This window comes from Macrobrachium rosenbergii, chromosome 31 (genome assembly GCF_040412425.1).
Source record: "Macrobrachium rosenbergii isolate ZJJX-2024 chromosome 31, ASM4041242v1, whole genome shotgun sequence".
Taxonomy (NCBI): Eukaryota; Metazoa; Arthropoda; class Malacostraca; order Decapoda; family Palaemonidae; genus Macrobrachium; species Macrobrachium rosenbergii.
The window spans coordinates 25,875,384-25,889,390 of NC_089771.1; the positions used below are offsets into that span (position 1 = coordinate 25,875,384).

General features: G+C 39.4%; 1 protein-coding gene across 1 annotated transcript in view; it reads right to left on the reverse strand.

The window, feature by feature from the left end:
* LOC136855312 (uncharacterized) overlaps window positions 1–10,725 on the reverse strand; it is a 78,270-nt gene extending 67,545 nt beyond the window's left edge. Inside the window, exon 1 of the mRNA XM_067132217.1 lies at window positions 10,606–10,725. Coding sequence (XP_066988318.1) covers window positions 10,606–10,725 — 120 coding nt within the window. The remainder of the gene's footprint in view (window positions 1–10,605) is intronic.
* Between the last annotated feature and the right edge of the window lie 3,282 nt (window positions 10,726–14,007).

Consider the following 14,007-nt stretch of genomic DNA (forward strand, 5'->3'; position numbering starts at 1 on the left):
TGATGAATAGTTCATGAATGATGCGGTAACATTAGGCGAAGAATGCAAGCACACTTATGCAGCAAAATTAATCCATAACACATATTCATCTATGAATATAAAAACTAGTATGCGCAAGGAAAAGCGATGACTATACAGGTTATGTATATGCTTGATTACACACGCACACAAACTTTCATACATATATATATACATGCACACATGTACATACATGCATACATACATACACACGCAAACATATATGTGTGTGTATGTATGCATATGTAAATAATCAGACAGACACACCCAAAACACAACACAACACACACACACACACACACACACATATATATATATATATATATATATATATATATATATATATATATATATATATATATATATATAAATGATGTGATTCTCAGAGAAAAATGTATTTGCACCAAATAAAAAAAACAATTGACTTTCAAAGCTAAATGCCACAAAATAGTATCTCCACAGACGGCAGAAAATCCTTTAGTATATATAAAATATAAAAAAAACTCCCAAGATTTATAATAACAGAACCAATTTCTCTATACTCCAGTCACCTAAAATCATCGTCCACCGCTTGTTGCTTTGATCTGCAACACTGACTTAAAAAAAAAAAAAAAAAAAAAAAAAAAAAAAGCTTCATCTAGCACCAGACGAACCATCAAAAACAACCCCACCCCCATCTTCCCCAACTAGCACCCCCTCTTCCCCAACTAACCCCCTCCCCTCTTCCCCAGCCAACACTAAAGAGTCACGCTAAGACCTCGTCTATTTGGAGTCAGTTTATTTGTAACTTCCCCTTAACATGAGGAATGCACATTAATCGGGGAAGTTTACGGCCGACCCTGCATTGAAACTGCAGCAGAAACTTCCCGTGCATACAATGACACCTGCATCGTTAGTCGGTATGATGCGACCTTCAACCAGCGACGGCTGTTTATTAAACAAAGGCACTCTATGTGATGTTTGCCAGACGGCGTCTGGGATTTTTCAATATTGGTTCAGATGAAGTAGACATAATAGCACAAATATCTATTTATCTGTCTATCTATCTATCTATCTATCTATCTATCTATCCATATACAAGCACAATCATCTATCTATCTACCTACCCATATACACAGATAGATAGCTATATAGCTAGACAGGTCATATTTCCTCACACGTATTCTTTGGAAATCACCAATATTCCTATTATCAGTTAAGTAATAGTGTCTGTTTCAACAACAGCTGTGCTCGGAATTTGTATAACGAATTCTGTATTCCCCGAATCCCATAACCTCCTTCGTTTCAGCAGGAATTTGTCGTTTTATACTGTTCGACTGCCAATCCCATCCACCTCCTCATCAGAAATAAAAGATATTCCTCGGGCAAAATAAAAATAAAACAGTAAGATATGCTAATGAAAAGAACACTGGCGGAATTTATTTCTGGTGATAGAAATTCATTTCTCGATATAATGTGGTTCGGATTCCACAATAAGCTGTAGGTCCCGTTGCTAGGCAACCAATTGCTTCTTAGCCACGTAAAATAAGTCTAATCCTTCGGGCCAGCCCTAGGAGAGCTGTTCATCAGCTCAGTGGTCTGGTTAAACTAAGGTATACTTAACTTAAAGTACCATTTACTTAAAGCTTTTAGTATTTAATGAGTGGGCTGTTTCCTCCTTGATTCGTATATAAACGAATAATATATATATATATATATATATATATATATATATATATATATATATATATATATATATATATATATATATATATAATCAGAAAGCTACAAACGTCCTTTAATATCCAATTCACTCTACCTCGGAAATAATATATTTTCATATATGTTACCGAAGGGAATTTTTAAGTTGATAATAAGTCCACCGTCCCGTGGGATCGAACCAGCGACGGACGAGGAATCAGGACTACAGTGACGCACTAACGAAATCGGCCACAAGAGAGGTATAAGTGAATAACATCTCCCGTCAACTCACCCGTCGAACTCAGGTGTTTTGCGTTTGGAGACGATATCCACCCACCTCTGCCATGTTGACCGTGTAGTGCGTTTGTCGCACGTAGCCATATTATGACTATTTATCACATCACCGTGATTCATATACAATCAGAAAGCTACAAACGTCCTTTAATATCCAATTCACTCTACCTCGGAAATAATATATTTTCATATATGTTACCGAAGGGGAATTTTTAAGTTGATAATAAGTCCACCGTCCCGTGGATCGAACCAGCGACGGACGAGAATCAGGACTACAGTGACGCACTAACGAAATCGGCCACAAGAGAGGTATAAGTGAATAACATCTCCCGTCAACTCACCCGTCGAACTCAGGTGTTTTGCGTTTGGAGACGATATCCACCCACCTCTGCCATGTTGACCGTGTAGTGCGTTTGTCGCACGTAGCCATATTATGACTATTTATCACATCACCGTGATTCATATACAATCAGAAAGCTACAAACGTCCTTTAATATCCAATTCACTCTACCTCGGAAATAATATATTTTCATATATGTTACGAAGGAATTTTAAGTTGATAATAAGTCCACCGTCCCGTGGGGATCGAACCAGCGACGGACGAGAATCAGGACTACAGTGACGCACTAACGAAATCGGCCACAAGAGAGTATAAGTGAATAACATCTCCCGTCAACTCACCCGTCGAACTCAGGTGTTTTGCGTTTGGAGACGATATCCACCCACCTCTGCCATGTTGACCGTGTAGTGCGTTTGTCGCGATCGTAGCCATATTATGACTATTTATCACATCACCGTGATTCATATACAATCAGAAAGCTACAAACGTCCTTTAATATCCAATTCACTCTACCTCGGAAATAATATATTTTCATATATGTTACCATGGGGAATTTTTAAGTTGATAATAAGTCCACCGTCCCGTGGGATCGAACCAGCGACGGACGAGGAATCAGGACTACAGTGACGCACTAACGAAATCGGCCACAAGAGAGGTATAAGTGAATAACATCTCCCGTCAACTCACCCGTCGAACTCAGGTGTTTTGCGTTTGGAGACGATATCCACCCACCTCTGCCATGTTGACCGTGTAGTGCGTTTGTCGCACGTAGCCATATTATGACTATTTATCACATCACCGTGATTCATATACAATCAGAAAGCTACAAACGTCCTTTAATATCCAATTCACTCTACCTCGGAAATAATATATTTTCATATATGTTACCGAAGGGGAATTTTTTTTGTTGATAATAAGTCCACCGTCCCGTGGGGTCGAACCAGCGACGGACGAGGAATCAGGACTACAGTGACGCACTAACGAAATCGGCCACAAGAGAGGTATAAGTGAATAACATCTCCCATCAACTCACCCGTCGAACTCAGGTGTTTTGCGTTTGGAGACGATATCCACCCACCTCTGCCATGTTGACCGTGTAGTGCGTTTGTCGCACGTAGCCATATTATGACTATTTATCACATCACCGTGATTCATATACAATCAGAAAGCTACAAACGTCCTTTAATATCCAATTCACTCTACCTCGGAAATAATATATTTTCATATATGTTACCGAAGGGGAATTTTTAAGTTGATAATAAGTCCACCGTCCCGTGGGATCGAACCAGCGACGGACGAGGAATCAGGACTACAGTGACGCACTAACGAAATCGGCCACAAGAGAGGTATAAGTGAATAACATCTCCCGTCCAACTCACCGTCGAACTCAGGTGTTTTGCGTTTGGAGACGATATCCACCACCTCTGCCATGTTGACCGTGTAGTGCGTTTGTCGCGCGTAGCCATATTATGACTATTTATCACATCACCCGTGATTCATATACAATCAAAAGCTACAAACGTCCTTTAATATCAATTCACTCTACCTCGGAAATAATATATTTTCATATATGTTACGAAGGAATTTTAAGTTGATAATAAGTCCACCGTCCGTGGGATCGAACCAGCGACGGACGAGGAATCAGGACTGATGACGCACTAACGAAATCGGCCAAAGAGGTATAAGTGAATAACATCTCCCGTCAACTCACCCGTCGAACTCAGGTGTTTTGCGTTTTGAGCGATATCCACCCACCTCTGCCATGTTGACCGTGTAGTGCGTTTGTCGCGTAGTAACCATAATATGACTATTTATCACATCACCGTGATTCATATACAATCGAAAGCTACAAACGTCCTTTAATATCAATTCACTCTACCTCGGAAATAATATATTTTCATATATGTTACCGAAGAATTTTAAGTTGATAATAAGTCCACCGTCCGTGGGATCGAACCAGCGACGGACGAGGAATCAGGACTACTGACGCACTAACGGGAAATCGGCCACAAGAGGTATAAGTGAATAACATCTCCGTCAACTCACCCGTCGAACTCAGGTGTTTTGCGTTTGGAGCGATATCCACCCACCTCTGCCATGTTGACCGTGTGAGTGCGTTTGTCGCGCGTAGCCATATTATGACTATTTATCACATCACCGTGATTCATATACAATCAGCTACAAACGTCCTTTAATATCCAATTCACTCTACCTCGGAAATAATATATTTTCATATATGTTACCGAAGGAAATTTTAAGTTGATAATAAGTCCACCGTCCGTGGGATCAACCAGCGACCGGACGAGGAATCAGGACTACAGTGGCGCACTAACGAAATCGGCCACAAGAGGGTATAAGTGAATAACATCTCCCGTCAACTCACCCGTCGAACTCAGGTGTTTTGCGTTTGGAGCGATATCCACCCACCTCTGCCATGTTGACCGTGTAGTGCGTTTGTCGCGCGTAGCCATATTATGACTATTTATCACATCACCGTGATTCATATACAATCAGAAAGCTACAAACGTCCTTTAATATCCAATTCACTCTACCTCGGAAATAATATATTTTCATATATGTTACCGAAGGGAATTTTAAGTTGATAATAAGTCCACCGTCCGTGGGATCAACCAGCGACGGACGAGGAATCAGGACTACAGTGACGCACTAACGAAATCGGCCACAAGAGGTATAAGTGAATAACATCTCCCGTCAACTCACCCGTCGAACTCAGGTGTTTTGCGTTTGGAGAGCGATATCCACCCACCTCTGCCATGTTGACCGTGTAGTGCGTTTGTGCGCGCGTAGCCATATTATGACTATTTATCACATCACCGTGATTCATATACAATCAAAGCTACAAACGTCCTTTAATATCCAATTCACTCTACCTCGGAAATAATATATTTTCATATATGTTACCGAAGGGGAATTTTAAGTTGATAATAAGTCCACCGTCCCGTGGGATCGAACCAGCGACGGACGAGGAATCAGGACTACATGACGCGCTAACGAAATCGGCCACAAGAGGTATAAGTGAATAACATCTCCCGTCAACTCACCCGTCGAACTCAGGTGTTTCGTTTGGAGGCGATATCCACCACCTCTGCCATGTTGACCGTGTAGTGCGTTTGTCGCGTAGCCATATTATGACTATTTATCACATCACCGTGATTCATATACAATCGAAAGCTACAAACGTCCTAATATCAATTCACTCTACCTCGGAAATAATATATTTTCATATATGTTACCGAGGGGAATTTTAAGTTGATAATAAGTCCACCGTCCGTGGGATCGAACCAGCGACGGACGAGGAATCAGGACTACAGTGGCGCACTAACGAAATCGGCCACAAGGTATAAGTGAATAACATCTCCGTCAACTCACCCGTCGAACTCAGGTGTTTTCGCGTTTGGAGGCGATATCCACCCACCTCTGCCATGTTGACCGTGTAGTGCGTTTGTCGCACGTGTATATGACATAATATGACTATTTATCACATCACCGTGATTCATATACAATCGAAAGCTACAAACGTCCTTTAATATCAATTCACTCTACCTCGGAAATAATATATTTTCATATATGTTACCGAAGGGAATTTTAAGTTGATAATAAGTCCACCGTCCCGTGGGATCGAACCAGCGACGGACGAGGAATCAGGACTACAGTGACGCACTAACGAAATCGGCCACAAAGAGGGGTATAAGTGAATAACATCTCCCGTCAACTCACCCGTCGAACTCAGGTGTTTTTCGTTTTTGGAGGCGATATCCACCCACCTCTGCCATGTTGACCGTGTAGTGCGTTTGTCGCGCGTAGCCATATTATGACTATTTATCACATCACCGTGATTCATATACAATCAGAAAGCTACAAACGTCCTTTAATATCAATTCACTCTACCTCCGGAAATAATATATTTTCATATATGTTACGAAGAGGGAATTTTAAGTTGATAATAAGTCCACCGTCCGTGGGATCGAACCAGCGGCGGACGAGGAATCAGGACTACAGTGACGCACTAACGAATCGGCCACAAGAGAGTATAAGTGAATAACATCTCCCGTCAACTCACCCGTCGAACTCAGGTGTTTTGCGTTTGGAGGCGATATCCACCCACCTCTGCCATGTTGACCCGTGTAGTGCGTTTATCATCGCGGCCATATTATGACTATTTATCACATCACCGTGATTCATATACAATCAAAGCTACAAACGTCGCTAATATCCAATTCACTCTACCTCGGAAATAATATATTTTCATATATGTTACCGAAGGGGAATTTTTAAGTTGATAATAAGTCCACCGTCCCTCTCTTGTGGCCGATTTCGTTAGTGCGTCACTGTAGTCCTGATTCCTCGTCCGTCGCTGGTTCGATCCCACGGGACGGTGGACTTATTATCAACTTAAAAATTCCCCTTCGGTAACATATATGAAAATATATTATTTCCGAGGTAGAGTGAATGGATATTAAAGGACGTTTGTAGCTTTCTGATTGTATATGAATCACGGTGATGTGATAAATAGTCATAATATGGCTCACGTGCGACAAACGCACTACACGGTCAACATGGCAGAGGTGGGTGGATATCGTCTCCAAACGCAAAACACCTGAGTTCGACGGGTGAGTTGACGGGAGATGTTATTCACTTATACCTCTCTTGTGGCCGATTTCGTTAGTGCGTCACTGTAGTCCTGATTCCTCGTCCGTCGCTGGTTCGATCCTACGGGACGGGTGGACTTATTATCAACTTAAAATTCCTTCGGTAACATATATGAAAATATATTATTTCGGGTAGAGTGAATTGATATTAAAGGACGTTTGTAGCTTTCTGATTGTATATGAATCACGGTGATGTGATAAATAGTCATAATATGGCTACGTCGACAAAACGCACTACACGGTCAACATGGCAGAGGTGGGTGGATATCGTCTCCAAACGCAAAACACCTGAGTTCGACGGGTGAGTTGACGGGAGATGTTATTCACTTATACCTCTCTTGTGGCGATTTCGTTAGTGCGTCACTGTAGTCCTGATTCCTCGTCCGTCGCTGGTTGATCCCACGGACGGTGGACTTATTATCAACTTAAAATTCCCCTTCGGTAACATATATGAAAATATATTATTTCCGAGTAGAGTGAATTGATATTAAAGGACGTTTGTAGCTTTCTGATTGTATATGAATCACGGTGATGTGATAAATAGTCATAATATGGCTTACGCGACAAACGCACTACACGGTCAACATGGCAGAGGTGGGTGGATATCGTCTCCAAAACGCAAAACACCTGAGTTCGACGGGTGAGTTGACGGGAGATGTTATTCACTTATACCTCTTGTGGCCGATTTCGTTAGTGCGCCACTGTAGTCCTGATTCCTCGTCCGTCGCTGGTTCGATCCCACGGACGGTGGGACTTATTATCAACTTAAAATTCCTTCGGTAACATATATGAAAATATATTATTTCCGAGTGTAGAGTGAATTGGATATTAAAGGACGTTTGTAGCTTTCTGATTGTATATGAATCACGGTGATGTGATAAATAGTCATATTATGGGCTACGTGCGACAAACGCACTACACGGTCAACATGGCAGAGGTGGGTGGATATCGTCTCCAAACGCAAAACACCTGAGTTCGACGGGTGAGTTGACGGGAGATGTTATTCACTTATACCTCTCTTGTGGCCGATTTCGTTAGTGCGTCACTGTAGTCCTGATTCCTCGTCCGTCGCTGGTTCGATCCCACGGGACGGTGGACTTATTATCAACTTAAAATTCCCTTCGGCAACATATATGAAAATATATTATTTCCGAGGTAGAGTGAATTGGATATTAAAGGACGTTTGTAGCTTTCGATTGTATATGAATCACGGTGATGTGATAAATAGTCATAATATGGCTACGTGCGACAAACGCACTACACGGTCAACATGGCAGAGGTGGGTGGATATCGTCTCCAAACGCAAAACACCTGAGTTCGACGGGTGAGTTGACGGGAGATGTTATTCACTTATACCTCTCTTGTGGCCGATTTCGTTAGTGCGTCACTGTAGTCCTGATTCCTCGTCCGTCGCTGGTTCGATCCCACGGGACGGTGGACTTATTATCAACTTAAAATTCCCCTTCGGTAACATATATGAAAATATATTATTTCGAGGTAGAGTGAATTGGATATTAAAGGACGTTTGTAGCTTTCTGATTGTATATGAATCACGGTGATGTGATAAATAGTCATAATATGGCTACGTGCGACAAACGCACTACACGGTCAACATGGCAGAGGTGGGTGGATATCGCCTCAAACGCAAAACACCTGAGTTCGACGGGTGAGTTGACGGGAGATGTTATTCACTTATACCTCTCTTGTGGCCGATTTCGTTAGTGCGTCACTGTAGTCCTGATTCCTCGTCCGTCGCTGGTTCGATCCTACACGGACGGTGGACTTATTATCAACTTAAAATTCCCCTTCGGTAACATATATGAAAATATATTATTTCCGAGGTAGAGTGAATTGATATTAAAGGACGTTTGTAGCTTTCTGATTGTATATGAATCACGGTGATGTGATAAATAGTCATAATATGGCTACGCGACAAACGCGACTTTACGGTCAACATGGCAGAGGTGGGTGGATATCGTCTCCAAACGCAAAACACCTGAGTTCGACGGGTGAGTTGGACGGGAGATGTTATTCACTTATACCTCTCTTGTGGCCGATTTCGTTAGTGCGTCACTGTAGTCCTGATTCCTCGTCCGTCGCTGGTTCGATCCCACGGGACGGTGGACTTATTATCAACTTAAAATTCCCTTCGGTAACATATATGAAAATATATTATTTCCGAGGTAGAGTGAATTGATATTAAAGGACGTTTGTAGCTTTCGATTGTATATGAATCACGGTGATGTGATAAATAGTCATAATATGGCTACGTGCGACAAACGCACTACACGGTCAACATGGCAGAGGTGGGTGGATATCGTCTCCAAACGCAAAACACCTGAGTTCGACGGGTGAGTTGACGGGAGATGTTATTCACTTATACCTCTCTTGTGGCCGATTTCGTTAGTGCGTCACTGTAGTCCTGATTCCTCGTCCGTCGCTGGTTCGATCCCCACGGGACGGTGGACTTATTATCAACTTAAAAATTCCCCTTCGGTAACATATATGAAAAATATATTATTTCCGAGGTAGAGGAATTGGATATTAAAGGGACGTTTGTAGTTTTCTGATTGTATATGAATCACGGTGATAATAAATAATATATATATATATATATATATATATATATATATATATATATATATATATATACATATATATATATATATATATATATATATATATATATGAGAATATAGAGAGAGAGAGAGAGAGAGAGAGAGAGAGAGAGAGAAATTTATTGCAGAAAACCTTCAGTGATTATTTCTCCTTTCTCTGTCTGTCTGTCTGTTAATTCCTCCTCACTTCATGACTGAACAGGTTTAAATAATTGCCCATTATTTAGAAGTGACGTAAGACTTAACAGAAATGTTAAAAATGGCTCTGCGTCTATCCTGTTCTTTACTGAGAGAGAGAGAGAGAGAGAGAGAGAGAGAGAGAGAGAGAGAGAGAGAGTTTTATTACTGCAGCATATCTAAAGAAAAAAAAATTGATTTCAGGAGTGAGTGGTTTTGATGGCGTAAACTCGACGGTGCAGTATATATAAATATTTATATATTTACAACATGCTACACGAAAATTAGTGTTTCTCCCTTACGTGGTTGCCCAATAAGAAAAATAACATATCTTATAATTTGATAAACCTGTTCATTCCGTTTCATTTAACTTTGACGTTTTTTCTCTTTCAGTTTCATTGCCAATTCGAAAATGTACTTTTAGTACACAGCATAATATAATTAAATGTCTATTGTATCATTTTTATGTTGATAAGAAGCAAAACTCTAAAATAAAAATCTATTATATATTTTTGGTTTCCTTTGGGAGAGCAACTGTACTTCAAAGAGAGAGAGAGAGAGAGAGAGAGAGAGAGAGAGAGTTGAGCTGAGCCAAACAACATTAAAAAAAATATACTACGCGCTTCATTTACATAATATACTTTGGGTCCTTGGGAAAAACAACAGTACTAGAGAGAGAGAGAGAGAGAGAGAGAGAGAGAGAGAGAGAGAGAGAGAGAGAATAAATTAAAAATTAAACCACTTTTTTTCTCTACTTACAAGCCATCACATTCCAACCCGGTAAACATTAAGGGATTATGATACTTACATCAGTAGCGATGTAGACCAAACAAAGAAGGTAGGAGGAGGAGGAGGAGGAGGAGGAGGAGGAGGAGGAGGAGGAGGAGGAGGAAAGAGACAAGGTCAAATCAAATGCTTGCTTCTGCATCACAGCAAGTGCAAGCGAAAGGTTTTACCGCAGCGCGAATTTGCACGAGCAAAGGTCAAGAATAATACGGCGCTTCTTCACGTCAGCTTAGAAGATTATATACAAGGTTTCAATGTGGTAATAATAATATCTTGACCAAATGTGCTTTTTTTCCAGCTGGGCGACTGGTTCTATTCCATCCTGCAACTGCTAAGTTAAGCTAACCAACAGTTTGGAAAATTGGAAAATCATTTTATACTTAGCCAGTTTTGAAAGCAAATATTTATAAATACCGACAGTTTGGAAAATTTGGAAAATAATTTTATGTTCAACCGGTTTTTAAAATAAATATATGTAAATTTACCTAAAATGAGTATATAACTAATGATGAAAATAGCCTTTGGTGTTATGAAATCCGCGAATTTAACAGCTACAAGAATCTATGAATTAATTAATGAATTCATAGGTCCTTGGTAATTCTGGCTGTGCAAGCATTCCTCATATGTTTTAGAGAGCTTCACGGGCGGTCGACTGGCGAATGGATTATTAAGCCCTGGATGGTGGAGAGGTTTCATAAATTACTGAAAAATTATACCCTTGGATATAGGCAGAAGCCAAAAATTAGGTGCCTTTCAGAACAACGTTTAAAATTAAGAACGCAGGACAAGCGTGGAATGCAATGAAATATAGAACTTAGGCCAAATGCCAAGCGCTGGGACCTATGAGGTCATCACAGGAGAAAAACCTCGCAGTTGCACTACGAAGCAATTGTTAGGAGAGGGTGGAAGGAATGAAAGGGGTTGCAGCTAGGGGCCGAAGGCACGCTGCAAAGAACCTCAAGTATTTGCCTACAGTGCACCGACGACACTACCTTCCTACGGGGGGGATTTAGCCCGAGGTTCTGAAAAAAGTTGTTCTTCGCGTTCTTGTTTTGTTTTTTTTTAATAAAAGCTCTGACTTCTAATCACCTACGGCTCACTTGTTTGGTCTGGTTTTTCTTCAGCTTGTGAAAACAATGATGCGTATGGAAAGTTTTTGCTAAATAAGCTCGCTTGCACAGCTGTTATCGGAAACGTGGGTTACGTGAGCGAATTTGCTTTTTTTGCTAAGGAGCTGTGTCTGGGAGTCTGCTTGGTTGATTATCGTCCTTCTTTGCTTTTCACGGACGCCTAAATTTGCATATAGTGATGTTCACGCGATCTCAGACCACTTATATCTATTTAAATTTAAATGGCTGATCTACGTTTCAGGTTATGTAGGCTACAATGAAAATTTGTTGTCCCGATATTCACATGACTGTCAGATGCACAAGAATTATTCCGATATTCATGCACGCAATGGAATGGTATATATAAAAATTAGGCCAAACGCCAAATTATGGGACCTATGAGGTCATTCAGCGCTGAACGGGAAATCGAGAATAAAAAGGCTTTAAATGTGTAACAGAAGGAAAACCTCGCAGTTGAGCTACGAAAATTGTCGGGAGAGGTGGAAAATAAGGTGGAAGAAAGAGAATATGAACGGAGGTATAGTAAAAGGAATAAAAGAGGTCGCAGCTAGGGGCCGAAGGGACGCTGCAGAGAACCTAAAGTAATGCCTACGGCGCACCGCGTGAGGTGCACTGTAGGCGCTACCCCTTACAGGGTTCATGCACGTAGTACAAATTATATAGCTAAATATATTATTTTGTGCGGCCTATTCAGTGATTTATATCATTCAATAAACTAAACATTGCATTAATAAGTAGCAGATAAATATTTTCATGAATTAACTGCTCAAAGAGAAATAAAAATGCGTAGTATTTCTCGCTAACAAATAGCATGTGAAACAAATAAGCCCAGTCTTTTGTACAAGTACCACATTTAAACTTCTCGAAACTCTTTTGTCTAAGCTTCATAGTAAAAGAAATATACTGGAAAGAATTCTTCTTCGTTTTTAAGCTTCAAGATAAAAGACGTTATTGCCTTTGTTATGAGTACCAGAACTCAAAAGAATTAAAAACTTCGTCGGGTTTACACCTGCTGTGGTTCACACAGCGTCTGCTGCAGATATCTTCCTTTCGCAAAATATTAAAGTATCTGAATGAACTACCCGCCATTAAGCTGAAAAAATATATATATTATATATTATATATACTATACATAATTATATATATATATATATATATATATATATATATATATATATATATATATATATATTACATCTCATACATTACATACATACATATATATATATGTATGATGTATGTATATATCTCTATATATACATATATATATATATATATATATATATATATATATATATATACACACAGCATTAGAAGGAAGAAATCCGCCACAGATGTGAAACACAGTAGGCGTGAACTCGACAAAGGCTTAATTCTTTTATTTCTGTCCTCATAACGAAGGCAATAACGTCTTTTACCCAGAAACTTAAAAAAAAAAAAAAAAAAATAACAGAATTCTTTCCTGCACATTTCTTTCACTATGACGCTTTTAAAGAAAGATTTTTTTCTCGAAAAAAATAGTGTGGTTCTCGTGGAAAAGATTAGGCATATTTGTTTCACATGCAATGTTTAGTTTATTTTTAACAATAATAATCGTAGAAACCAACTGCAAACAATGATACAGTTTGACTACATTATTTGTACTATATATATAATACAATCCGAGAGGATCTGATCTTCTTTGTAGGAAAGACATGACACAGCCACCCACCCCTGCAAACAGGTTTGTCCGCCCCAGGTGGGGAACGGGATATATATAGATATACATATATATATATATATATATATATATATTATATACATATATATATATATATATATATATATATATATATATTATAATAAAATCCGAGATGATCTGAATCTTGTTTATGTACAGGGGGTGACAGCAGGAAGACATGAAGCACAGCTTTCACCACCCCTGCAAACAGGTTTGTCCACTTGAGGTGGGCCCAGGGTAAGTGGGGGAGATATATATATATATATATATATATATATATATATATATATATATATATATATATATATATATAATATATATATATATATATATATATATATATATATATATGAATACACACACGCACACACACAAAGAAAACATTCTTTTACATATGACACTCACGTACACATTGGGACAACATGACTTTATTGTACAATGATATAACAATCATTAATAATTCTAGTACATCTGACACTTATGTACACTTAAGGATATCACTTCATCGTACAATATCCAAAAGCGTTTATCTATGCATTATACACCCAAGAATTACTTGAATTCATTATAAGCA